The sequence below is a fragment of the Trichoplusia ni genome, chromosome 1, assembly GCF_003590095.1.
Source record: "Trichoplusia ni isolate ovarian cell line Hi5 chromosome 1, tn1, whole genome shotgun sequence".
Classification (NCBI taxonomy): domain Eukaryota; kingdom Metazoa; phylum Arthropoda; class Insecta; order Lepidoptera; family Noctuidae; genus Trichoplusia; species Trichoplusia ni.
In genome coordinates, this window is record NC_039478.1 from 13,882,049 (window position 1) to 13,907,766 (window position 25,718).

The 25,718-nt window shown below is 36.5% G+C and overlaps 4 protein-coding genes across 4 annotated transcripts; 1 reads left to right on the forward strand and 3 right to left on the reverse strand.

Moving 5' to 3' along the window:
- Nucleotides 1–592: 592 nt before the first annotated feature.
- On the reverse strand, nucleotides 593–1,272 carry LOC113496306 (pupal cuticle protein G1A-like). Its single transcript, XM_026875462.1, has 2 exons — nucleotides 1,166–1,272; nucleotides 593–993 (listed from the first exon to the last, which is right to left on the reverse strand). The coding sequence occupies exons 1-2, from the start codon at nucleotides 1,181–1,183 to the stop codon at nucleotides 703–705; spliced, it is 309 nt and encodes a 102-aa protein (XP_026731263.1). The 5' UTR covers nucleotides 1,184–1,272; the 3' UTR covers nucleotides 593–702.
- Nucleotides 1,273–1,985: 713 nt separating this feature from the next.
- On the forward strand, nucleotides 1,986–3,053 carry LOC113496296 (cuticle protein 12.5-like). The gene is made up of 2 exons (XM_026875450.1): nucleotides 1,986–2,459; nucleotides 2,544–3,053. The coding sequence occupies exons 1-2, from the start codon at nucleotides 2,442–2,444 to the stop codon at nucleotides 2,946–2,948; spliced, it is 423 nt and encodes a 140-aa protein (XP_026731251.1). The 5' UTR covers nucleotides 1,986–2,441; the 3' UTR covers nucleotides 2,949–3,053.
- An 825-nt stretch (nucleotides 3,054–3,878) lies between these two features.
- LOC113496233 (vegetative cell wall protein gp1-like) lies at nucleotides 3,879–5,106 on the reverse strand. The gene is made up of 2 exons (XM_026875401.1): nucleotides 4,724–5,106; nucleotides 3,879–4,648 (listed from the first exon to the last, which is right to left on the reverse strand). The coding sequence occupies exons 1-2, from the start codon at nucleotides 4,739–4,741 to the stop codon at nucleotides 3,980–3,982; spliced, it is 687 nt and encodes a 228-aa protein (XP_026731202.1). The 5' UTR covers nucleotides 4,742–5,106; the 3' UTR covers nucleotides 3,879–3,979.
- Nucleotides 5,107–8,748: 3,642 nt separating this feature from the next.
- Nucleotides 8,749–17,460, reverse strand: LOC113492401 (calphotin-like). Its single transcript, XM_026870265.1, has 5 exons — nucleotides 17,214–17,460; nucleotides 16,740–16,982; nucleotides 11,954–13,219; nucleotides 9,305–9,409; nucleotides 8,749–9,169 (listed from the first exon to the last, which is right to left on the reverse strand). The coding sequence occupies exons 1-5, from the start codon at nucleotides 17,223–17,225 to the stop codon at nucleotides 8,807–8,809; spliced, it is 1,989 nt and encodes a 662-aa protein (XP_026726066.1). The 5' UTR covers nucleotides 17,226–17,460; the 3' UTR covers nucleotides 8,749–8,806.
- Nucleotides 17,461–25,718: the final 8,258 nt, after the last annotated feature.

Sequence of the window (25,718 nt, forward strand, 5' to 3'; positions counted from 1 at the left end):
ATTGTCATGCTTTTTTACAAAACCTGTTGTTTATTAAAATTGTACACTTAACCTTGGCATTGAAGTATGCTTTTCAATGCCAAATATTGAAAACAAGAATATTGGGCTTAGCGAAGTAATTGGTAAGTTTTACCTACAAAACTTTACGAATCCATATAAAGTTAATCCAAAATAATTTTGGGAAACTAACGAGCTGAGGTAAAGTACGTGTGAAATGTACACACATAATGTTTAGGCATATTTTCTATTATTCATTGTGACAGGTGTAATGATAAGTACAAAACTATATCAGTCTATAATAGTAACTTGAAAGGTTTGCGCTTTGACCATCACGCTAGCTCAACGGTCGACGTTGCTATGCCGATGATGCTTGAGATTAATGATTCCAATATTTGAAAAACAGGTGGAGTCTAAGTCTAAGATCGAACTAGCAAGGTCGTTTAAGTAAATCCGTACGTAGAAACGGTAGGCCACCTCGATGTTTGTAAAGTAATACAGCAATTCACGTTAGAACTGTATGCTGTAAAAAGTTTTATATCATTCTGATTCTGGGCCAGGAGAAGGAAAAAATTTTTAAATAAAATTTTATACACTTATGTATAAATTCGTTTATCAACAATATACATATTCAATATAATTATCTAGGAAGCATATTATACAAGTCTGAGCAAGTCACTAGGCAATGATTTCAACCAAATTCGTTTATAGGAAGTATGGGGAGGAGAGGTATCTGCCGAAGTATGGTGACGCGGGGGCGACGAGGGGTGCAGCGGGGGCGGCGACGTAGGGGGCAGCATGGGCAGCGACGTATGGGGCCGCGGCGACATAGGGTGCTGTGACTACTGGTGCAGCCACCGCGTGGTTGACGGCATGAGCTGAGTATGAGCTAGCGTAGGGAGCCACGACCGCCGCGGGGGCGACGGCAGGGGCGACTAGCGCGGCGGGAGCAACTACACCAGCGCTGACGGAGGCGAAAGCCAGGGCGAAGACAATCTGCACGAAAAGGAGAGTTTTTCTTAATTTCGTTAAAAACTTATTTAATGCATAAAAGTTAAAAGAAGAAGAAGATTTTTGACCTAGTAGCGTATTACTTAGTTGAGTAAATATAATGATTTGATTTAGTAACTTTTAGGGATCAAATGATTAACAAACAAAAAAAACTTACAACGAATTTGGCGATCATTTTGCTTGGATTATGTGACTGCTCACAAGTGTTTACACTGAAAAATCCGATGGACTGTGTCGTCTCCAGGGCATCGTCACGTTTTATACTAACCGTTGAATTCGTTGAGCAATACTACGGGCAACGCATGCGCAGCTAAATAATGCGCAGGACATCGTTGTTCGCTTGCCGTTACTCTTTGCCCCAGACTTCGGTAACGTAGCGAGCATTCTAATTTGAACTCTGTGAACACTAATTTCACCGTTCGTTATATAACTGCCAAAAGGGAAAACCACTCGTATGTCAAACATGTATGTTGATACACATAACTGCATGTAAGGCGAAATCCATTTTTTATCTATTATCAAAAAAAGTAGGTCAGGGCTTAGAGAAATCCGACTTTAATCAGATTCTTTAAGTATATGCAAGTTGACAAACAAAAGTAAGGGACTTTGATTGACAACGTGATAGCTTAATGTGACTGTTTAACATTGTGCAACAACAACGTGTAAGTAGTCTTTACCGAGGATGTAGTATTTTTTATATGTCAAGCTCAAGAATTTCCGGGAAAAGCTTTTCCAACTACTGTTTTACTCGATGTTTACACTTCGCCTCTACATTTACTACCTGTTGTTATTGATGTGTGATAACGTGGCACGTCGAATGTGGCACTAGCCTGAGACCGAATCTGAACATTTAAACCGTGCAAGCTAAAAACTTTGAATATCTATTTAATTATAATGATTCTTCTGTTATCAAGTATTCAGAATTGTGAGTTATGTATAAGACCATTGATGACAGAATCATTTTATCAATAAAGCTAAAATTAGTAGAAAATTGTGATAAGGGCCCTGCAGGCATTGATTTCTGCATTAACAATAAATAACAGTTACACTTGTGAGTTAAACCCCGAAATTTGTGCTATAGTATTGTTATCATATTAACTATCAAACAATCAACCATGTCGTTGTTCAATACTGTCCATGTCTTTACGTACCTACATGAGACCTACTTGAATAAGCGATCGAAGAATTTACATCGGGTAGCGAAAATGCATCGGCAAAAAAATTTCACAACCAAACCGTTTCCCAATGTGCTCCATTTCTCCGCGCACGCCACCGCGAATCCCAAATGACCGGCCGTAATACGTCAAATGTTTATTTCGACGGACGGTATTTGAATCACAATATACATGGTATAAAAAGGCAATATTTTTTCTAGATAGTCACACTTCACATCCTCTTTTCGTTAAGGAAGGTCCACTACCAAACCAAGCAAGATGTTCACTTTCAAATCTGTAAGTAACTTGCGTTATTAACAAATCATACTTAAATAGACTTCTGTTATTATATTGATAACAATATATCTTTCCTTTTTACAGATCGTTCTGATTGCTGCGGCTTTCACCATCGGAGCTGAGTGCAGTGGAGTGGCAGTACCAGCAGCGCCCTTAGTGGCTCCGGCTGCAGTTGGCTACGCACATGCTGTACCGCAGAACATTCCTCCTTACGCGGCGCAGGTCAGCGTGGTCAACAGGGCGCTTAACCCTCTCGTCGCTGCTCCATTCGCTGCTCCTTATGCAGCTCCTCTGGCTGCTGGACCTTATGCTGCTGGACCTTACGCCGCTGGACCTTACTTTGCTGGCCCAGGGCCCGTGATCCCTGCCCCTTACGCTGCCCCTGCCGCCCTAGCAGCTCCTGCAGCATACGCCGCTCCTTTCCCCTATGCAGCGTCTCCATTTATCCGCGCCTCTCCTTACGGTTACGCCCCAGCTTTCGTACGATAGATTAGAAAAGAATACTCGACTGACCTTCCTATAGAAAAGATAAATCAAAGACTAGTGTAATATTTTTTTTATGCTTTTATATAAAATAAATGAAAGTTTGATATATACATGTTTTTTAATTGTAATTTGTTGAACGACTGCTCAAAAAAAAGAAGTGTACTTTTCAAAGGTACATTGGGTATTTATTTTATCATGACTTCAGAATGGCAAAACCAATTGTTACAAAAGAAAGAGTGGCTGATAAAAAAACTCCTTCGAATGTAAAACGAAATAAAAATAATACTTTCTTATTAATAATTCACAATCTCATGCCATTAAACGCTTTAAATGAGTGAATGGTAATTTAAAACACATGCAAGTACACTTATCAATGGACCCGTTCATGTTACCATCAGCTTTAAGCCATTGAGAAACGAAGTTGTGGTCTACCCTTATCAATGCAATAGAAAGACCCCTGTCATTTTGACAAAATAACTGTCTCAAAGTAATACCCATAATCTTAGTGAAGTAAAAGGTTTCTTCTCTAGAAGGTTGTTGAACTAATGTTTGGTTTGTCAGCAAATTCTTAGAAAATGTGTGAATTGTGGACTTTCTTCTACATAACTTGGACTGTCATATTGTTATGATAATAAAATAGAGGCACGGTTACATCAAAGCAAATTGTTAACTTACCATACAAGTTTTATTAATAAAAGTGCATTGGAATTTTGTTATTAGTTATTTAAAATAATAATAATGATATCATTATGTTTAAAAAAATTCAGTATCGTTATTGATTTTTTTTCTTAAAAAAGAGTTGTTGGTTCTAAATGACTTAGATTATAATGTTGTTGATAATTAATTTGGCGTATTGCTGCAATATGAATTATTTGTATTTATTTAGTTATAGTGTGTGATGTGTTTTTTAAAACTATTCAAATGAAAGATGAATAAATTTTAATAATTTATTTACAAAAATCGTATAAAAAGTAAATGACTTCAGCAACTAAATAACAATTAGACTAAACAACAATTAAAAATAAAGACTAGAATCATTTCCACGCAAACTGTTTGTATATGGGTGCTGGACCGACTGGAACTGGGCCGTAGGGAGAAACACCCACTGGGTAAGCCTTAGCTACTTGCACAGCAGCCGGGGCTAAGGCAGGTCCGAACCATGGAGCGGGCTGCGGAACTCCTACGGGCCTGATGATAGGAGAGAATGGCGCTGATGGTAGTACTGGCAGGGCACGAGCAAACGCAGGCGCAGGGAAAGCTGGCGCTATTCTTGGGTATACAGGCGCGGGGAAAACTGGCGCAGGGGCAGGAAAAACTGGGGCTGGAGCAGGGAAAACAGGCGCTGGGGCTGGGAACACCGGCGCTGGTGCACCGAAAACGGGCGCTGGAGCAGGTGCGGGGAAAACAGGCGCTGGAGCTGGAAACACTGGTGCGGGTCCCGCGAACACTGGAGCAGGCGCTGGGAATGCTGGTGGTGGGGCTGGTAGCAACGGCGCAGGGGCGCGGAACACTGGCGCTGGCGCGGGGAACACGGGAGCCGGCGCTGGAACTGCCACTGGAGCTGCCACCGCATGTATTGACCTCACTCCATTCGGGAAGTTGTAGAATGGAGCATACCGAACTACTGATAAAGACTTTGCAGGAAATAAGTGGCCGATGCCGCTAGCTTGACAGCTAGCTATGATGGCGACCGTGGAAATGACCTGTAAAAAGAAGAAAATATTAATATGCAAATCACATTAAGATTTATCCCAAATCTCCGTTGATCAGATACTTACTAATCTTATGAAAGACATTTTGATATGATATCACAACTTTGTCAGTTGAGTGTCAACGATGAAATGTGTCGATGAATGTGTTACATGTCGTTATATAGTTCATACTGTTGCAAGCATTACGTCTATGTTGGTAGCTAACGGTTTCACTTTCCATAGGCAGGACCCTTGCATGCTCAATTAGGTGTCGCACGAACACCATCGGTTGCCGAATATGTCAAAGTGATGACCATTCATAGGAATATTATATAACTCGAACAATTAAATTATACATTTAGATCCCTCCTTCGGTCAACTCGCAGTTTGCTTTATTACTTATCGCAACATTATATTTGCGAAATGAGTTGATTAATTGAAATTAATTAATTAAGATTTTATTAATCAATTTTATTTTTATCGCATCCCTGTAAACCCGTAATCCGAGTTTTAAAAGCCAAATTAAAGCAAGGGTTGATTACCTGTCAAACCTCATGTCAATTAGCCAACGAATAGGCCGGTAATATTTTGGTTTATTTACAGCCGTGATCATTAAATATGGACAATAGATTACATTGATCACCCTTTCAGCCACCGAGGGTCGGCTTAGAGCAAATGAAGGTAAAAGTCTAGACCGTGTTTACTCACGTCAGCTGTTCGGTGTCAGTTCAGTATGTCATTAATGCATGCAGGTGCAGCAGCTTAATATACTCGGAAAATACTTAATTTAATATGTTTATTACCATTTATTGAAGTATAAACGTCCAACTTTAGTAGATGATATTTTATAGTAACGAGGTTTTGCACCTTTATGGTTTAGTTAAACTTGTAATAATAGCATTATTATTATAATATATGTAGATCTCATGCAATGATTGCTAATAAATTTCAACATTCACTTACATAAAAATAAATCGAGATAAAGAGTCGATTAGGGTTAAAGATTAATCCGTATTTTTCATAGATAATATACTAGAAATAGATCATTTCCTGATATATTCGTACAAAACAAGTGCAGTTCAATAAGTGTCAATCATTTTGGTAACTGTTAGGCAGTCGATATATCACTGTCGTTCGGTAAAACGTGGCTATCAAGACAAATCATAATACCAAGTGAATGCCAGTTATTGGAGATAAATCCGTGTAAAGTAAGATTGTTGCATTTGATTCGTATAAAATCACCAAAACTGCCGAGTCAGATCATTACGCCAATGAAAACAGTACCGCGGCGCGTGGTTTCGAATCCCGTTTCGTATAAATATCATTTTATTTTCCAGTGTCACATCATATTACTTTGCTTTTTTCTAGTCTTTTTTTAAGAACCCGTACCCAAAGGGTTACAACGGAATCCTATAACTAAAGCTCGGCTATCTGTCACCAACCTGTGTTCCCTGAACCGTTTTAACCAGAAAATTGAAGTTTTCACAGATTATGTTTCTGTGATGCCAGTGAAGCAACAAATGATAAATTAAAATTTAACGTTAAACAGCGTTTCTAAAATATTAAATTTGCTGGGTGATATTTTTTTCCACAAATCTGGGTTTCTTTAGCCGGCTTGTATCGGAACCTAGTGATTAGATTCTAAAGATCACAAACATTAAGACTATTACACGGTTATAATTAAGTGAGACAAACGTGGGATGTTAAGCGAGCGCTCCAAGATCGTCTTTTCTGTACTTCCTCGAAGAAGCTCAGAATACCTCTATCAAGCTTCTAAGAATAGGAAATTCAAATTCAAAATACATTTTAACATTGCTGACAAATAACTACTTCATATTTCAATAACAATATAATTTTCTCGTTATAAAACAAGTCCTGTTTTGAATGTTATTTGACTGTATAGGAAAATATTATATTTCAAAGAATCATTACAAAAAGATTTTGGATAACATAAGCTAAGCTTACAAAAGTATTCGTTTCTGAAACTTTTCGTTTATGCACCAGAAATCCTGGTGGCTAAATGAAGGAAGTCAAATCGAGACTCATAAATAATGAAGTATAAATAAGCAAGTAATTTTCATATATTCATTTCAGCAATATTATCCTTCGTTAGCCATTGCAGAAATGTCCCTCGTGTTGGGAACATCTCAATTACCTCATTGCTATATGCAGGTAAGTATGAGCAATCTAACATACTAAATACAAACCTTATTGAATTTCAATAAAAGTTATTATTTAACCTTTCTCTCACACGTTAACTGAAGCTGAATCACGTCGACACATTTTTCTAAATATCGACCGTTACCGTTTTGCGTTAACAAGTATCACCCAAAACATCCATTATGTAAATACAAATCGCAGAATTAGTTCACGGATGAAGGACGCCCTCGATATTATGCGAAGTGAACAGAATCACCATGTACGTATGAATCGAATTGTAATTACGAGCGCGTCACTACAATCAAGTGATTTGTATTCTAAGCGCGCTGGCGATACGGAGAAATGGTCTTGTGATCGGTAAAACTTGAAATTCATCGTCGTTTTATTTACATCTTTTTTAACAATATTGTTTTTTTTATTCTCGGTAATGTTTACGTCAAAAATTGCAATCTGGACTGGTATACTGTGGGTGGAGTAAGTCATTTTGTTTGTGGGCAAAACTGGATAAAATTTAAACAGTTTTGCCCACAAGCAAAGTGACTTACTCCACCCACAGTAAACCGTGTAAATGTTATACGCTTGTAAACAAATGAATAAGATTATGACTGCGAAGTAGACTTTGGGCACTTTTAAAATAATATTAAGAAACAAGAAATCCTAAATACGTCACGGTTATAAATTGCATAGAGTTCGTGGTAATGAATACGTCAGAGTTTTCGTCCATTGCGTATTTCTCTAAACCATTTTACATATTTCTAACAAAATTTTCCCAATATTATAATACTAACACTAATTCGTAAGTAAAGTCATACCAAAACCTTAGCCCGTTACTGATAAAACGATCGATTAATCAGTCGTATAGTTTCTTAACATAACTTAGTACGCAGGTATTAACTACTACGCTCACACAATGGAAAACCTAAGAAGGCTTTTCTAAAGCAACACGTGTTTCGCAGGCGGCAAAGAATAAAAGAAAAGTTTACGAAACACATTTCAAGACACGTGATTTGAAGGATTGCGAGCCAGGTTTAAAGTGATTTTATTAAATTATATTTTTCAGAATGTCTCGTGTTGTATCGCCCACGATTCGCCCTCGTGATCGGCGTCTTAGCGTGACGCGCGGACAACTCCTACTTCTCGTGTAAAACACCTGAATTGCATTCGTAATAACTGGACACGTTTATTTAGTAAGAGCGACGTGTTTACGGACGTTAATGAAATTTTGGTTCACTCTGCATTTTGGTCATCTTAAAAATGTAGATTATTTGATAGTACTTAGTTTACTTGCTTCGTTAACGTTTAGGATATTTAATTTTTATCCTAATGTTTAATCCGCTCATACATTATTTTGAATTCTCATCACAAAGCTTGAGAGTCCAGACTTATTCAGATAAAGCCTTCCCAGTGTATGGTAATTTATTTTAGGCTCTGTTTACGTCGTTGAGCCTACAATTGCGGCAAGCTGAAATACTGTTTTAGGAAGACCTACAAACAAGTTTTTCTTTAGTGATTACGTCTAAGATACGTGTTTATCAATACATTGTGGCCGTGGACACAAATAGGCCAGCCTAATTTCCCCCTTTGTAGTGGCTTCTTTATGTAACCAAACATTTTGTTCATAGGCAAATTACTTTTGCCAAGGACTATGGGTAAACTTCCTTGAAACTAAACATACGACTTCGATCACGCACAATAACATGCGCAACTCACTCATTGTGTGGGCTGTGTGGTGACTAGATTAAAGCGAACCAAAATATTCTTATTTATTTAATTTTGTGTAATTGTTACACAGTACGATGCGACTACAGCTTTCAAGCAGGTTATGAATCATTTTTAAGAAATATTTTACTCTCAAAAATGTAACTAATTCCAGATTCTATAACAATAGCTTAATAATTATCGTTAGCGAGAAACAAGGGCTCTTATCAAATGCGGGAAATAAAAAACTTATATAGGTTGTAATTATGTATTCTTCGGTATAAAAATGGGCTAAATATCAGTCATTGTTTACTAGTAGGCGATGAGGGGAGCGGATGGGGCGAAGTAAGGTGACGCCGCGTAGTAAGGAGCAGCGTACCGGGCATAGGCGGGCAGCACTGGGGCAGGAGCGGCGACTAAGGGAGCTGCGGCAGGAGCAACTATCTTAGCCGCAGGGGCGATGTATGGAGAGGCAACGTAAGGAGCTGGGGCAGCGACCAGCGGAGCAGCAGCAGCGTATAGTCCATTGTGATTCCTGGCGACGTACTGTGAGCTGGTGGCGGTCACGAAGGGGGCTGGAGCGGCAACCAGAGGGGCTGCGGCCGCAACCAGGGGAGCGGCTACTACTGCGCTAGGCTTGGCGGCCGCCAGGGCTAGGGTAGCAACGAAGAATACCTGGATATCAAACAGTAAAGTATTAGAACACAATAGAAAACTAAACATCCACCAATTTAAGAACGCATTTTTTTTACTTTGACTTTCGTATTACAGTGAATGGATAAACACAAGTTTATTTAAATAAATACTCACAATTTTGAACATTTTGTTAATGTTTGTTGTTCGTCTGTTGAACAGAAGATGTGAGTGTGATGTCTGAAGTTTGGTGACAATACCTTTTATACGGTAGCGAAGTAAGATTCACCTTGTGTTGCGTTTCGTCACCGATTGCAAAGGCTCGTTAGACTCAGGGCACGCAACGGGGACGCGGACAATTACGACAGTAAAGCTGGGCAGACTGATAACGCATTGAACCACTCACACATTTTTGGGCATATTCTTTGATTATTATACATATTTGTGAAATTAAATTAAATAATAATAATTTTCAATCGTAATGTTAAGAATCCATAGTAGCGGTAACTCATGAACTAGATTAGAAATGTAGTTTATTTTTTTAACGTAACCACCATTCATAGACCTGCCTAGAAAACTACAAATATACTATGTTGACGTTGCCGTTGCCAAATGATGAATTTTCCTACTATTTACTACTTACTTGATAATTTTTATTTACGAGTGCCCAAGTCATTAATTTCATATAGAATGTATACAAAAACGTGACAAAAAAGTGTTATATCATTTCGGATCAAGTATGTCAATTTGTCAACGCTATGCAAATTGCATTCGATTCGTTAAAGACGATATCATGGCGCATACCAATTGTTTCTCGCCATGCGTCATTCTTATAGTCGTTCGTAATTATTTTCACTTTTACTTTGATTATAATGCACGCATGTTTTGATATTAACAATTTCATACATTCTTTTGCACCTAGACTAATAAAAGGAAATCGGCAACTGCATGTCGCGACACTGCGGGTTCTGTGCAAATAGGCGAAGTATGAACAAATCAGATGGGTGAAAAATAAAATTGTATCAAGGTATTTACCTTCAAATTTATTTACATCAACAAATTCATGACTATAAAACCAATTCATTAACCTCGATCTATTGTGAGTATTTGTCTCCATAGCGCCGGAAGAATTAAAATGTACCTAAAATTTGAACCTGTCCCATTTAATGAAATACAGCCCGATGACGGGAGCACAGACAGAAATCTTAATTGATAAATGCTACATTTTGCTTTAACATTTTGAAATATATTATCGTCTCAAGAATGAGGAAATTAAGTCAGATAAAACAATGGTTCAAGAAGTCTAGGCTGAGACAACACACTATGTTCATGCCGTTCTGTTGGTACGTGTGAAGTTTCAGTCTATTATCGATATATAATAATTACTTATGCTTTATTTTTTTTGCTTCCATCCTCTTTGGAGATTTAGCAGACTTCATGGTTGAACTATTGCACTTTTTTCCATTCCTGAAATAGGTAATGGAAGGTTGTTTTAAACAAAACAACTAGTTCCTAAAGAAATCTCACTAAACTTTTGATCCAATTAAAAAAATCTGGATTTTTCTTAACAATCCTCCTAACTAACTAACAATCTCCTATTTAGTAGGGTAGAGTCTCGTTTTATTATAACGAAATATTAAAGAAACTCCTTGTTTAGTGTCACGACCTGAATATTAAAACAAAATAGGTTTTGTGTAAGGATATTAAATATCAGTGCTCCTGATTTATAACTCCAAAGCACGATTTTGTAACGGCCTCTGAATACACAACGAACACTAAATATTGTGCTAGATCTAAACTAGGGCAATATTGAACAAAGTATATGAAAACCTTAGTTAATAATATTTGGGTACATCTATTTATGGCTGCCTTTTTCCTAGACAAGAACAATTTTCTTTGTAGACATATAAAACAGGGTCATAATTAGGAAATACGTTCACAAGACAATGTATCGATAAGAAAATGTGAATGCCTGTTGAGGACGTAATCGATAAAAAAAAAATGTAATTAGACTTCAGATTGCAATTTTATTTGATTGAACGATAATGATCACAATCGATTTATCAGTTTCGATATACTGAAAGTCAGTATATCGAAACTCACTTTAAGAATTAATTAATAGGGAATTGTGATATTTTTTACTGAAAGGTATCCAAATCAAATTCCATAATTATTTTTTCATTATTTCCAAGTTTTGATGTGATGTTGTCACTTGTGATCCCCAGATAAATGAGCGTGAGTAAAACCATTGCACGTTACCTGATGCCACAAAGTCAATAAAGCGAATTTTACAGTATTTTTTTCTGTAGACAATTCCATGTGTTGTAAGAATCCTATGAAGCTGTGTTTGTTGTTATGTTAATTATAAAGTTTTAAAACATAATACTTGTATTATTATATTTCATAATGCTTACTCAGTATTTTTTGTTTTAACTTACATTTTTGAATTTAGTATGCTTGATGCATCTTGGCAGTATATGGTCCAAAAATTAATATTACGAGTCCGTCATAAACACGATAATAAATTCATGGAAAACCCCTTGCTCGTCATTCAAATGTCACTTTCATTACATTACTTTATAGGCCCTGTATCATTAACAATGCGTGCACGTCTTCCAACCTCAACACAACAGTTGCGCAAGTTATGATACGTCTAGTCGGCCTAGACCGAGACTCCTAACTACGTAATGTCATAGGAAATCGTAATAAATTAAAACACACGGGTACAAAAGTATAAATATCTCTATATTATTTCTCTTAAACATATTTACAATGTGCATTAAAATTAACGAGTGCACCAATTGACTAATATTTCACTTATTATACTTTAGGTGGCTTAGTGTTGGGTCGAGGAAACGGGCTGTATGTAGTGACTTCAATGTCTCTAGCATTAGCTCTTAAATTCTGAGGATGTACTTTTTTCACCTTTACTAATCGCGCCGGTCGTATTTTTATGGGGCGTAAGATGATCTTCGCACTGCTTGCCGGCACAAAGGAATAAATATGTTTCACGACTTTTATATGAGCGTGAGTTGCATGTGCGTGAGGTTTCTGTAGAGGTGGTGGAGTAATATACGCTAATGGCACAGGAACCACTTCCACTGAAGTTTTCAATTTCTGTGGTCTGGCTTTCTGCTGCGGCCACGGCTGTTGAGGTGCCTGGTACACTGGGCGCTGGTTCTGAGGCCGCGCTTGTGGCTGGTACTGGGGACGAGGCTGCTGTAGTGGAAACTGCGGTTGTGGTTGTAGAGGTGGGTATTGAGGCTGAGATTGTTGATTAGGGAATTGATTTGTCGCCTGCTGTAATGGGAATTGAGGCAGAGGTTGCAGTGGTTGAATTTGCGGACGTGGTTGCTGAGGCTGGAACTGTGGACGCTGGTTTGGTTGAATTTGCGGATGTGGTTGCTGTGGTTGAAATTGTGGCCGAGGTTGATTAGGCTGGAATTGTGGTCCATTCGGTGGTGCCGGTGCTCCATATTGTTTGAAATTGATGTTTTCGTTGGAAGGCAACGCTTGAACAAAGTTGTTATCACTACCTGATGGTATAGGCGTGGTAGGTTCAGGTTCTTGATTAGTAGTAGTAGTAGCCTCAGTCTCAGTTTGCGTCGTCGATTGAGTTGTTGGTTCTCTGGTATTTTCATCAGGTACATTTGTAGGTTGTTCCGAAGGTATAAATCCAAAGTTGGGAGGAAAACCGAATGGGTACGGCGGCAATAAAATGGTGGCAACGGGTGCGGCAGCATGCGCTGTGGCTACAGCTATAGCCACATTTGGTTGTATTGGGGCTGCTTGAGTAGGTGGTGGAGGGTTTACTGCAACTGGGACTGCTCGGGTCGGTTCAACAAATACCGTTGGGGGAGGGCCCACATGGAACACTGGTTGTAAAGGGGGAGGTGCAACGGGAGCTACCACTGGTGGTACTACCAGGCGGTTGAAGGTCCTCTGGAAGTACTGCGAGCTGGCAGCCGTGACCACCGGAGCATTGACCACAGGAGCTTCAGGTCCTGCAACTGCCACCGGCGCTAATTGTCCAAAAGCACCGTCATGCACTCCTGAGCTCTTCACCAAGCCACACACCGACAACAGCAATACCTGAAAAATAAAAAAAAATTGTCAAGGAAAAATGATATTCACCTAAAGACAAGAAATAATTATTTGAAATAAATTTTTTCTTTACCGTCCGAATCATATTGAAGGCCCCCTTTCCTGGCCGCTTTTGATATTATAATGCGGGCGTTAGAATATTGGACCCCCTCTTTTATATAGGTGTAACAAATTTTGCATCGTGGTGAGGCAACGTAGTGGGTGTCTCGGAATACCTAATGGTACTATGGGTAAGGACACGGACCTTGATGGCTACAAAAATCGTATTGAAAACGTCGTGGGAATAATAACGATGGGCCATTTGGAAAGTACCAGTGTAATGGTCAACACTCGTAATATTGTATATGCCTATTTATCGCTCCCACTAACCTACATAAGGTTACCTAATTGACATATACGTCGAGGTATCGATTCGTGACATTTAAAGCACCATACTATTATCCTACCGAATCTCTGAGATAATCTACAGTGGATTAGATTGTTTGACGTATTCTTGGTTTGAGCTTTGTGTATGCAACGATTAGGTTATTTTAGTCGTGATTATGCACTATGCTTTAGTGTTCTTAAACCGTCGACTCGACATAATTATACTTCATAAAGATATGTATCATCATCAAGTCTTATCAAGAAGAACATTGTACAAAATAATATTATACGCTTCGATCATCAACGTCCAATTTTTTTTTACCTTACTTTTAGTTTAAAAAATCAATCTGAGTTTGCTAATATCTGGATGTATTTGCTAAAATTCTGCAAACTATCAAAGCGAGAGTTAGTTGTCTAATCATGTGTCTGCTTATTCAGTGCACATACTTCAACTAAACAAGGGTTGACAACTTTACGTATACTTCAATCATTGTCGATCAGGACATCAGTTAATATTTCCTGCCTCATCTTTCTATATTTAGGTAGGCGCATAAAATGTGACTGCAAAACACATCAATAGCTCAGAGGGGTGCATTAGTCCATCTGCCGAGTTAGCTGATTGTCCTATGGGAAAAGCGCATGGGTTTCAGACATTAAAGGTCTAACATTCCCTTCCGCTCAACACAATGCGGGAGGATTCGTTTGATGATTTCAGATCTAGAAAAAAAGGTATGCGGTTTGATTTGTCCGTCTATCATCTATTTTCATAGACACTAGAAGCTCTGTCATCCAAACTTTACACCATGAATAGTTTAGAATAGACGTAAGATAAGTATGTGGTTTTATGTAGGTTATATATGACTTGAGGCTGGTGGCTTGAAGTTGCGGAAAGAGCGTGCAAAATGCCATTAAAAATAATTACCTTCAAATTCTAATTGTTACGTGGGATAATTAGAACGTATAATTAATGACATCAAGTTTTAATACTTTCTCTCTCCGCTTAAGGATTTGAAATTGCTGAAATACAACGCCGACGCGTTTGCTCCAGGCAAAGGTTTGCAAAAAGAGGATTACAGCGTAGGAAGTAAAACAGTCTTGTATATTTTACAATAGACATTAACTTATTAATTATGATTATAATAAAATTTTACTATTGTTTGTATTCATTCAAGTTTCGAACAAAAGCTTTGTCTTGCTCAATTATATCGAAATTTCTCGGTGGACCGAACAATTTTCAAAAGCTTATTAATTCAAGGCTTTGTAAGGCACCTTACAGAAATGTTTTTTCCTAAGAAAATTTCCTTCTTGTGTACTGATTTGTACGTGTCATTCTCATCTACAACTGATAAATCTCCAATAACATCTTAGTTATATAATTCAATCCTATAATATTATTGTAGTGCCTGCTAAATACGCCGGGCATTGCATGCCATTGCGCGTGTAAAATTTAGTGCTAACTTACACAGTAGGCGCTACGTATGTTTTTAGCGCTGCAGAGAGGTAGCAGAAGTATTTCTTAAGGCGCTTCTAAATTAAACAAATATGAGATTTTAATAAGATTTATGTTTAATTTGTTTCAGAAGAATTTATGTAATGGCAAAGGTTTTATTGAAAATCTGAATTCAATAAAAAGAGTCACGATATTATTATAATAACTTTCGAGAAGCGGTTTCGTAATTATTTATTTATTTAATTAGGGTTTACTCAATCGTAATTCGCGACTAGTTTCGGACCCAACCGGAGTCCTTCATCACTAGCTTACTCAGAGGCGGGGTCCGGATCAAACTTAAGACAATCCCAAAATCCGTGTAAGTAATGTATAAGTCATTACTTATATGATTATAAATAAATTCATCTCAAAAAAAGAAGTTACGTTTCAAGAATGTTATGCATGCTTCATCAGTCTTAAGTTAAATATATACTTCTATAGACAAATATACTTTTACCTGAATTCCACTTATTACTTTTTACAGTGAACCGGCGATACTGTAAACATGTCGGACAACCTAGACCTATTTTTGTAACAAAACAACCCAAAGCCAACCTCCATGCCCAGACCTTGTAACATTAACATAAATTTGTTCAAATACTCTGTATCTACTGGCTTGACTAAAACTCACCTTGCAAATTCCTACGACTCGGTCGAAATACCTCCCCAATTAAGATAAAAGTATAGTAGCAATATTATTTAGAAAAATGTACTACTTAGTGGCTTCTTAGGTTTACGCGAATGTTAGACATTGAAATGAAACTACTTTTACGGATTTTATCGCGGTTTAATTTTGATTTTAGTTCCCGACGTTTCGACACCTTTGCAGGTATCATGGTCACGGGCAGACTTAAACCGCGATAAAATCCGTAAAAGTAGTTTCATTTCAAGAATGTACTACTATTTTTTTCTTAAAACTTCAAATATGATAGGAGAGACTTAGTGTTAAGAACACGTGGCTAGTTTTTACATGTATGCGTAAGTTATCAATAGAATCCAATCCAATTACAATCAAAGAGTATTTTTATATGTAAGTAAGAACGTAATTTTGTTACTATACAACTTCCTTTATGCATTCATCTTTAAGCAATCATTATTCACAAAGGGTGTGCCAAATAAAAATTAGTACAAGCATTCTAAGTAGACCATTGTGTACGGAAATATACCTTATATTTCAAATATTTCCAATACCAAAAGAGGCTTTCTTTGAAGTGTTGTTTACGCATTTTTCTTAACATACGCAGGTACTAACCGATCCAACAAGTTATTTTCCAGTAAATAAATTCTTTCTAGAAGCTTGCCTTTGATGTAGCCCCAAATTAATTTGGGTGGTTACAAATTATCAATTATATTATTTAGCACAAAAATAAGTTCATTTAAAATAATCTCGAGTAGATTGTTTTCTTGGTTTGTGGTTACATAGTGATTGATTCTATATTAAGGTAGGTAGGTATATTTTTTACTACAGGTTTTTTGTAAATGTTATTTTAATTACACAATTGGTATATGTATTCGTCATTCATTTAGACAAGACTAGAAAATAAATAGCCAAGATCAATCTTCATAACATTTTATTTAGCAATTATCAACAACCAGTGCAGAATTATCGTAATATCACAAAGGGATCACAAAGCGTAGTCCAGTTTATAAAGCGACGTAGGGAGCAGAGACGTAGGGTGCTGCTACGTAGGGTGCGGCATAGGGGGCAGCTACGACAGGGGCTGCGGCGTAGGCGGCAGGAGCTGCTACGTAGGCGGCGAGTCCACTGTTGATGCGGTGGTAGTACTGCGAGCTGGAGGCAGTGACTACAGCGGCAGGGGCGGCGGCGACTAAGGGAGCGCTGACTAAGGCTGGCTTAGCGGCGGAGATGGCGACAAGCGCGGCGAGGACTACGATCTGAAAGTGAAGGATTATTAGAATAAGTTATACTATAATTACTATTAAAAACACATTTCTTGTAATTAGTACTGCTATTTTTAAGATTATGCAACATTTGTAACAAAAAAAGGCTTTCTTGCGCATGTTATGGTCTAGTTTAGGCTTAATTTATAATTTTGGTCACTTCCATTTATCACTGAACACTTCAAGTTTTTACTTTTTGTTTAATAACAATATTGGAGTACTCACAAACTTCATCATTTTGATAGTTGGGTTGGTTGTGGTGTACTGTTAGAACAGGACTCGTACTGATTGCGGGTCCGTGAGTACGTTTTATACGGTGCAGGCGCCGGCGATGTCGCAACCGCGCATCCTCGACGTCGCTTCTGGCATTGATCGGCGCGTGATCTGCGCACCAAACTCCCGCCTTCGGGATCCATCGGAATTCACGCGAGCATATATATTTTATTGCTATTCACTTGTCACTTGTAAATCTTTCGCAGTACTCTCGAAACGATTAAGATAAGAAGGAATTAGTGTAACGTAATTGCATCAGATATTGCACTCGACCGACTCCAAACTCATACAGAATAACGAGTACCGAATTTGGTACTTTTTTGTTATTTTCCGGTCCCATAAATTATTATTAAGACTGCTGTTTTTCTACTAATATTTCTGTCTGTAAAAATAAAATAAATTCGGCTGCTATTTTTTTTTAATGAAATTTAAACTCTGTGTGCTCAAAAACGTCACTCAACGTTTTGTGTTCAAAGCAAACATTTTCATTCCTTGTAACATTATAAAATAGTTAGCATGGTTTAAAAATTAATTCCGAGCTAATTACGTAACTTCCAATTATGTAACTAAATTAAGTAATCAGTCCTTACAAGTACACAATCATGAAAATAAAGTATCATAAATTCGACTATCGTTTTCTGCACGAAATGTTCACAACGTGCAAATCAACGTGACGACTCTGAATAGTTCGCGCTGCCCTTTCAAATAATGTTTTTCTTAATGTTTCTAAATTGACGATGAAAGCGAGTTTTCGAATCACGTGGACTCTCACTCTTTTACAAACTACGCAGACAGTTTTATTACTACTTTATTTTCAAATGTTAACGTCCTATTGTGGGGAACTGGACATTATTATTTCTCTGTTTCATATGAATAAAAAAAATCCTCTTTAAATTTGATTTAAGGGATGAACCATTCGATTTGGTTATTCTTTAATAAGTAAACTGTAAATGAAACAATTGACGATTATATTTTTTAAGCGTAACATAAAACACCATGTTGTCTATTAGTGAGTTAGGTGAGATGTCATTCAAAATACACAAATACACCTTTCGCTTATGTATTTGCAAGTATTGCACATAACATAGCTTGCATATATGCATAACATAGCATGTTACCAAAATGTAACAGTGTCACAGTTAGTAACATCTTCGCTACAGAGGAGTTTGCAAATGAATAACACATTATTACTACTACGAAAACAATAAATTACCTACGCAATAATATTTTACTCAATGATTTAGTGACAAACTCATTCAAACCGATAACAAAAACAGTACTTTGAATGATACGTCCTATACGTGCACATTACGCTTAGCTTTCATTCTAAACAAAAGGTTATATTGAAACTAATTAACATTTCTAAACAGACAATGGAGCAACTGAATGCAAAACAAAAGATTCGGTAAGCGATTATATATTCACATACGTTTAGTTCCATCGCATATGGCTAAATGATATCACACCATAACTAGAAGTGACGCTTTTACTTTTGCAATTGAGCTCAACAAGAAATAGAAGTGTTTTAAAAAGGATCTCATTTTTTCTGTTGTTTTTTTTAATGTTTGTTAGTTCAGAGCTTTGGACTTGATAAACCGATTTTGTTGATTCTTTTTTCATTTAACGTGATTTGGACCCAAAAGATTCCATCAAGTTTAGCTTAGTAGTTTTTATTTGAAGTCGTTTGTACACTTAAAATACTTCGCGCTTCTGTGTTCTTCTGCCTCCACAAATACATTTCTCGAGTCTGAAAGTCTTCGTACATCATCATATGACCTAGATGTTTGACCGATGAAAAACCGATACAAGCATTAAATTCCTTACTGCAGGAGTGTTTTTTTTTAACTATAACTAATGTTTTCTTGTTTTAAAATATAGTGATATATCTCTAGGCTCTTTATTAGCTATAAATGAAAAGTTTCAATATAATGCTTATCATGTTATCTATACACAAACGAATTTTCTGCATAAATATTATATCTATTTTGAATATGCTTTACTTTACTGTACCTAGTTGTGAACTTCTAACCTCAAACCTGTACGGTAAGTTTTTTATATAATTTTTGAAAAGGTAGTCTTTTTAAAAAAGAAATAAAAATCCTCAGTAAATTACAGAATTAGCGCGTGCCACTCGAGAATACTAGCATCATTACAGATCCGTAATCTTTGTCCACAAAATCACATCTAGGAGGACTACATCAATAGATATCATTCGGGACATTTAGCTATTGCGTAACAAATATCCGGGGAAGACAGTCGAGGCAGGAACTGTCGTCACAGTTTGCAATTGACACCTACAGTTGTCACTTGCGAGCGGCGAGGCCGGCGTCCACTCCACACGTTGTGTAACATAACCTATCTTTTTTCTTACAACATTTTTACGTTTTATTTTCGTAAAAAATTATTGTTGTTTCTCGCATCATATTCGAATCTCGTGTTCCTTATTACGTGTTGGGGAAGGAAGAAATATGACGTAAAAAATAACGTATTGTATTAAATTTTTTGGGGTTTCCCAATAAATATACCTGACTTTTAAGTATGGATCATTCTCACAAAAGCTACTATAAAAAATATTAAGGCGTCCTTTGTTAAGGATATAAGTATTATCCTCGAAATATGATGAAATCAGTTTAGTATTAAATGTCAGATTAACATAAGGAATTTTACAAAAATATCTTGTATCCTTCTAGAACAAAAAAGAACAGTAGGTAAGTTATAAATTAATGTCAGGAAATAAGCTGACATTTACGAAAATCTTTTAGGCTAACTGGGGCGAACATAATACAGTCATTTTTATACCACACAACTTCATTGCGAGCCTTAATTCTTATTTTTTAATATGCTTTTAACTGGTGCTGCCGAACGTGAAAAATCGTGTCTCTGTATAATAGATCACCGCGCCTTATATGCTATGCACTAGTCTGCATAATAGACGACGTCAAGACAACAGACACACATTAGAAGCCTAAATTTTGGCTTGAAGCCAGTCCAAGAACAATAGTACTAAGCTACCTCGAAATATTTGCACGTATACAAATGAAACCACTGACTGGAAATAGAATTCGATTCCAATCTTGTTTTGATGACATCTAAGCAAGCCTGGCAGTTTCTAAAAATCTATATAACGGAATTCATGAATAATAACGACGAATCCTTTTTTACCACTATCAATTACTTAACTTTACCTTAATGCCAGACATCTTAAAATGTAAATTGTTGTCAATTTGGACACCTTTATAGGTATACTGGCGATCTTTTTCCCTTTTTTAAATAAAAAGACTCCCTCATTATGGATTTTAATATTTGTGTCGTGGTTGGTTTCACATACATTCAAGTCACATTCTTCAAGACAAACAGACTCAGGACAAGGCATTAATGAATCGCCCAAATGCTTGTCCTAAGCGGGGATCGAACCCGCGACACGTCACGATCAGTGGATACTCGGCTTACTATTGTTGGACTATAATTACTTATAACATCAAACATGCTATGAGACAATGTATGTTTGACGCAAATAAAATAATTTGATTTGCTTTAAAAATAAGCGAAAACAAAGCTCCGGAAAATTGTTAGGTACCTGTTTATTAGTTTACCAAAAAATAGGTCGCTCTTATCCATAATACTCACTTTTACAGTTTCCTAGAACTTCATAAGTCTTCTAATTGAAGTTGTTGATAAATGAGATTGTTTGTTTTTTCTATCGGAAACGGGACATGCTTACGAGGCTTCAATACACTAAGTAGTTAGGTAAGTTTTGTATAAGAATGCTCCACGTGGTGTTGACAAAGGCTCACATGCCTGGATATTCACAGTATATGGTAGATTTACAAATACAATTCAATGTTTTTTTTAATCCACGACGCAAAAAAATTCTTGACATAAAGTTAACGTGTCTGTCTGTGGCATCATAGCTCCCGAACGAAATTGAGCGATTCTAAATATGAAAGTAAGTTTGTTTTGTGTTTAAGGTGAATTATGTGCATGTGAATTATGTGTTAATTTTTTTATTTAATCTTGTTCGCTTAGTATAAGCTTGGGTTCGTTTATAGAGTCTACTTGCTAGATTTTTAATGTCTTCAATTGATTCTATATGCATTGATACATTTTTATGCATTTGCCGAACACAACTGTTTGAATTTCGTTTTCGGAATTTTCAATTATTCTTCTTCCTAAATATGACAGGTTTACATATCCTTACATACGTAATTAACCGTTATTCAATTTATTTTCTAGAATCTTCATCGGGATATTTCGCATGTTCTACACTCCAACCTTCAAATGCTTTCTGTCGATAGAAAGTTCTAAACAACAGTGTTGATTTCAGGAGAACAAAAGCCGATGTTGACGCAATAGACTCAGTAGACGCGTGTAAGAACTTTCAGGATTTAGAGAATCGCGAAAATTTCCATCAGTCCGTCCTGAGCTATCCATCACGAGTGCAAACTTGGAAGCAATTGAATGTAAGAACTGCACTCTACCTACTGTACCTACCTACTCTTCTATCTGATACACTCAACCACCTTGTGTGGTTAATTATAATTATAGCACGTAGTTTATTTTTAAATGGATACAAATTGAGAAAAACTGTCGACGTATAAAATTTACTATTTTTTCTTATTCAAAACCGAACCGAATTCTCTCTTTTACCTTAAATCGTTTATAAGAATAGTCCAGCGATATTATAAAGCATTTTTTTTATAATTGAGTGGCCAATACGCTACATGACGTACTTGGCTGTTCATAACTCTATCTGAATTCAAGCAATTCAAATGTTTGACATATCTACGTCACGACAAAACGTTTTACATCATACGTTTTCATAGATGACTGACGATTTTATGCATGACGTTTTCACAACGATGCTGATTTTATTGTGATCGTAACAGAATAACATTTATTTTTGGTATGCTGGAATTTTTGCGACTATGAACGGAATAAGTTATTAAAGGCTTTTCGTAGAGAAAATTGCCAGCAATTTCAAGGAAGATCTTTAAAAATTAGGATTATTTGAAACAATTCTTATTAATTACCAAGCCAAGTAACTATTTTTAGTAATAAATATTTTTTAAAACCTTTGTGAAAACACGAAATTCGAAAATTAAATGAAAACATTAACGCTTACCATAAGACTCACGAAACAAAAAACACCACAAAAAAGCAATGGAGAAACCAAATTTCATATTAAAATGTATATTTAGAATGCAGTAATGGTTACCGTACATTCCATAAGCATTGCCAGAAAGCATTGTAATCCCACGCTACACACATAATCGTGTCGTATTGTTAATACATACATGCGTGGACACATATTGTCTGATGTTGTCGTCTTCGTACCATGACGTACGACCTGCGTCATTATTTAAAGTCCTTTTAACTTCATTGTCTCTTCATAAGGGGTGTATGTTGACGCACATTTTTTGTTATCCGGTAACCTAATATGAGTTTAGAGCGATTGAATAGAATACCTGCTTAGGAAGTTGTGCAGATTCAAGTGAGTCGTTCAATAAATACCCTATTTTAGTGTTAATCGCATTCTAGAGAGTAATTTGTTTTAAATAGAAGCACACATAATGCATTTGCAGATTTAGGTAGATCAATTGCTTGTATCTAAATCTATTGAATTATTTTAATATAGCAAAACAAACAAAAGAACGAGAGGATTATAATTCAATATAATATCTGCTTCCTTTACTCATCTCTACTCTTATGTAATAACAGTTGAGCCGAAATTAATCACGTGGTGACCGCGTTGCTATTCAGAAAGGGATTTATTTTTAATTAATTTTCCCAGGTCTCTATGTTCGGGGCCTGCCAAGATTCCACGTGTAGGACGATGCGGCAATCTTGACACAGCGACACCGATCAAACTGACTTCATTAGTAAAGTGCACGACCTCATTTGAAAGAAAATTCCGTTTGCTTCACCAGGGACCAACCAGGAAATCGCGAGGCATCGCTAACCGGACACTTCGTTGCTACCTGCATTTCCACATCGTGCATCGAAATAAGAGCAGTAAAGTTCCTTATTTTGTAATCTGAGTAAATTTTCTAAATTTTGTTGCCATTCTCTCTCTACTAGATACTAAATTCTGACATCGTGTATTTTTTCGCGTAATTAAACATAACAGAAACACTTTCAGATTTTCTTTTCTATTTTACCAATTACTGTTCTTAGGTTTCACTTTTCCCGTTATCTGTCTGTAATCAAATCATGCAAGATACGTTAGATTTACGTCTTGGATTCCGATTAAGATATTCCATTGACAGCATAAATATTTTGAGTAACACTGCAATATTATATGGAGCTATTATATACATCATATTGAGATGATCTGATGCTGCACGTGAAAGGTGGCCAAAACGATCGTCGCTAAAACACCATTCGATTATCGTTTGAATTTGCTTCTCCGCTAGAGAAGATTAAAAACAAAAAGAAAGACCTTAAAATTTATTAGTTAGTTTTAACGAAATTTCACGATGAACCTTCGCATAACACGTGAGATTAAAAAAAATGAACGTAATTTGAGTTAAAACAGTATGAAAGTCACGTGTCAAATGAAACAAAATTGTATTTAATCAGCATTGCTTACGTCACGAATTTTCTCGGTATCGTCGGAATATTCCTCAGGTTAATTTAAGTACGAATCTTTTAATTAGTTTCGTACATGAATATGAACGAAGGTTGTGAACTATAAATAATGTAGTTACTACAAGACTCAAAGCCGTGATTTTAATATATTTTTTTGAAAATGATCATAGGGAACATCAGAACATCAACTTTGTGCTTTAAAAAAACTAACAGGCTATACGCTTTAAAAGAAACAATATTTTGAGAAAAAATAAATCAATTCAGAAGCAGGTAATGTTAATTTCCATTAAACATACGTGAAATTAATTTATGTGTCCCATAACCTAGTTTCAAAATAATTGAACTAAATTGCTAAAATTGTTTACCATAATACCATACCTACATAATATAAACACTACAGCACAAGTCGACCATGCACGTTGATTTGATAATAAGGTGTTACCTGTGTATAGGGGCGCAATCACGTGACTTTCGACACGTTCTCACGTTTTCATAACTATACACCTCGAGCGTCACCGACTTTCATTATAGTCGGTGCTTTATTGCCTTATCGAACGATAAATCGCTAATCTCTAACATTAATCGACTTAACCGTACTTCTGAAGGTAATAAAACGACAACACACGATAATATCGAGTGTTTATACTACTAAGACTTTTCGTCCTATGCTAATTTTGTGACTTAGTTAATTCGATACATTTAAATAATACCCCCCTATACGCAGCCTTGATAGTTTTCTGTGACGTACATAATTTTAACTCATAATAAGTACAATTACAGTTTGCGTCTTTGAAATACATTGGTCTGTTATGTGCACGTTTATTTAATAATGGCATAATAGTTTCAGCATTTGTAAAGATGTCATACAAATTCACGGTATTTTGTAAGTTCTATAATTCTGGAAACGTGTTAATGTATGCCCTTAAAGCTAGGCACAATAACTTGCCAGTCAAGTCCGCTATTACCTCTAATTTTGTATTAATTGTGAATGAACAATCACGTCACAATATCAGAAGTAAATAATTACTACATTATTACATTACAAATACTGCTTGTGTTACGGCTATTATGCCATTATTTAATCATAAAGCCATAACCTTTTAGAATACATAATATGAACTAACAATGCGTTGTTTTAGAATATGACCTATTAAATAGACCAAAGTGAAACTACAAAGGGCCATCGGTCATTTGAGGAACATGCGGCCCACGTATTGAAATAAAAAGGAGAAATATGTATCGAATAAATTTTATTCAGATAATTGCTGGGATGATAATTTAATGGTGTTATTGGTGAGCGAGGTCAGTTTTCTTGAGTTTGTAGTAAATCAGCGTACATAGTATGAGTATGGAGCGGCGTATGTGTACGCTGAGTAAGGAAGAGCGTAGTCGTAGGTGCTATAGGAGTAGGCGGTGGGCGCGGTGTACGCCGCGACGTAGGGCGAGCTGTATGCCGCCACCGCCGGGTATTCTACTACCAAGGGCTTAGCTGCAGCGAAAGCCAGGAGAGCGGCGAATAACACCTGGAAATTAAATATTTGAAATTAATACAAAGAAAATACCGAACGTTTATTTTTTATAAACTGTACAGTCAGTATTACATCGAGTAAAAGAATGAAGGGTCACTTTTTCTTATATTTTTTTAAAGTTGTTGTCTTTAACTGGTTACGCATATACAGTAAGGATTTATTAAACAAAAACATTATTATGACAGAAATATTGACCAGTTTTAGTACATTTTTGTTACTTTATAGAACATTAAAAATAACTTAAAAAGAGTACTTACGAATTTGAACATGTTGATTGTTTTGGTTTGTTTGAGACGACGAGATATAAGTTGCAAGATGCGCTGTGTAATGATTTATCAGT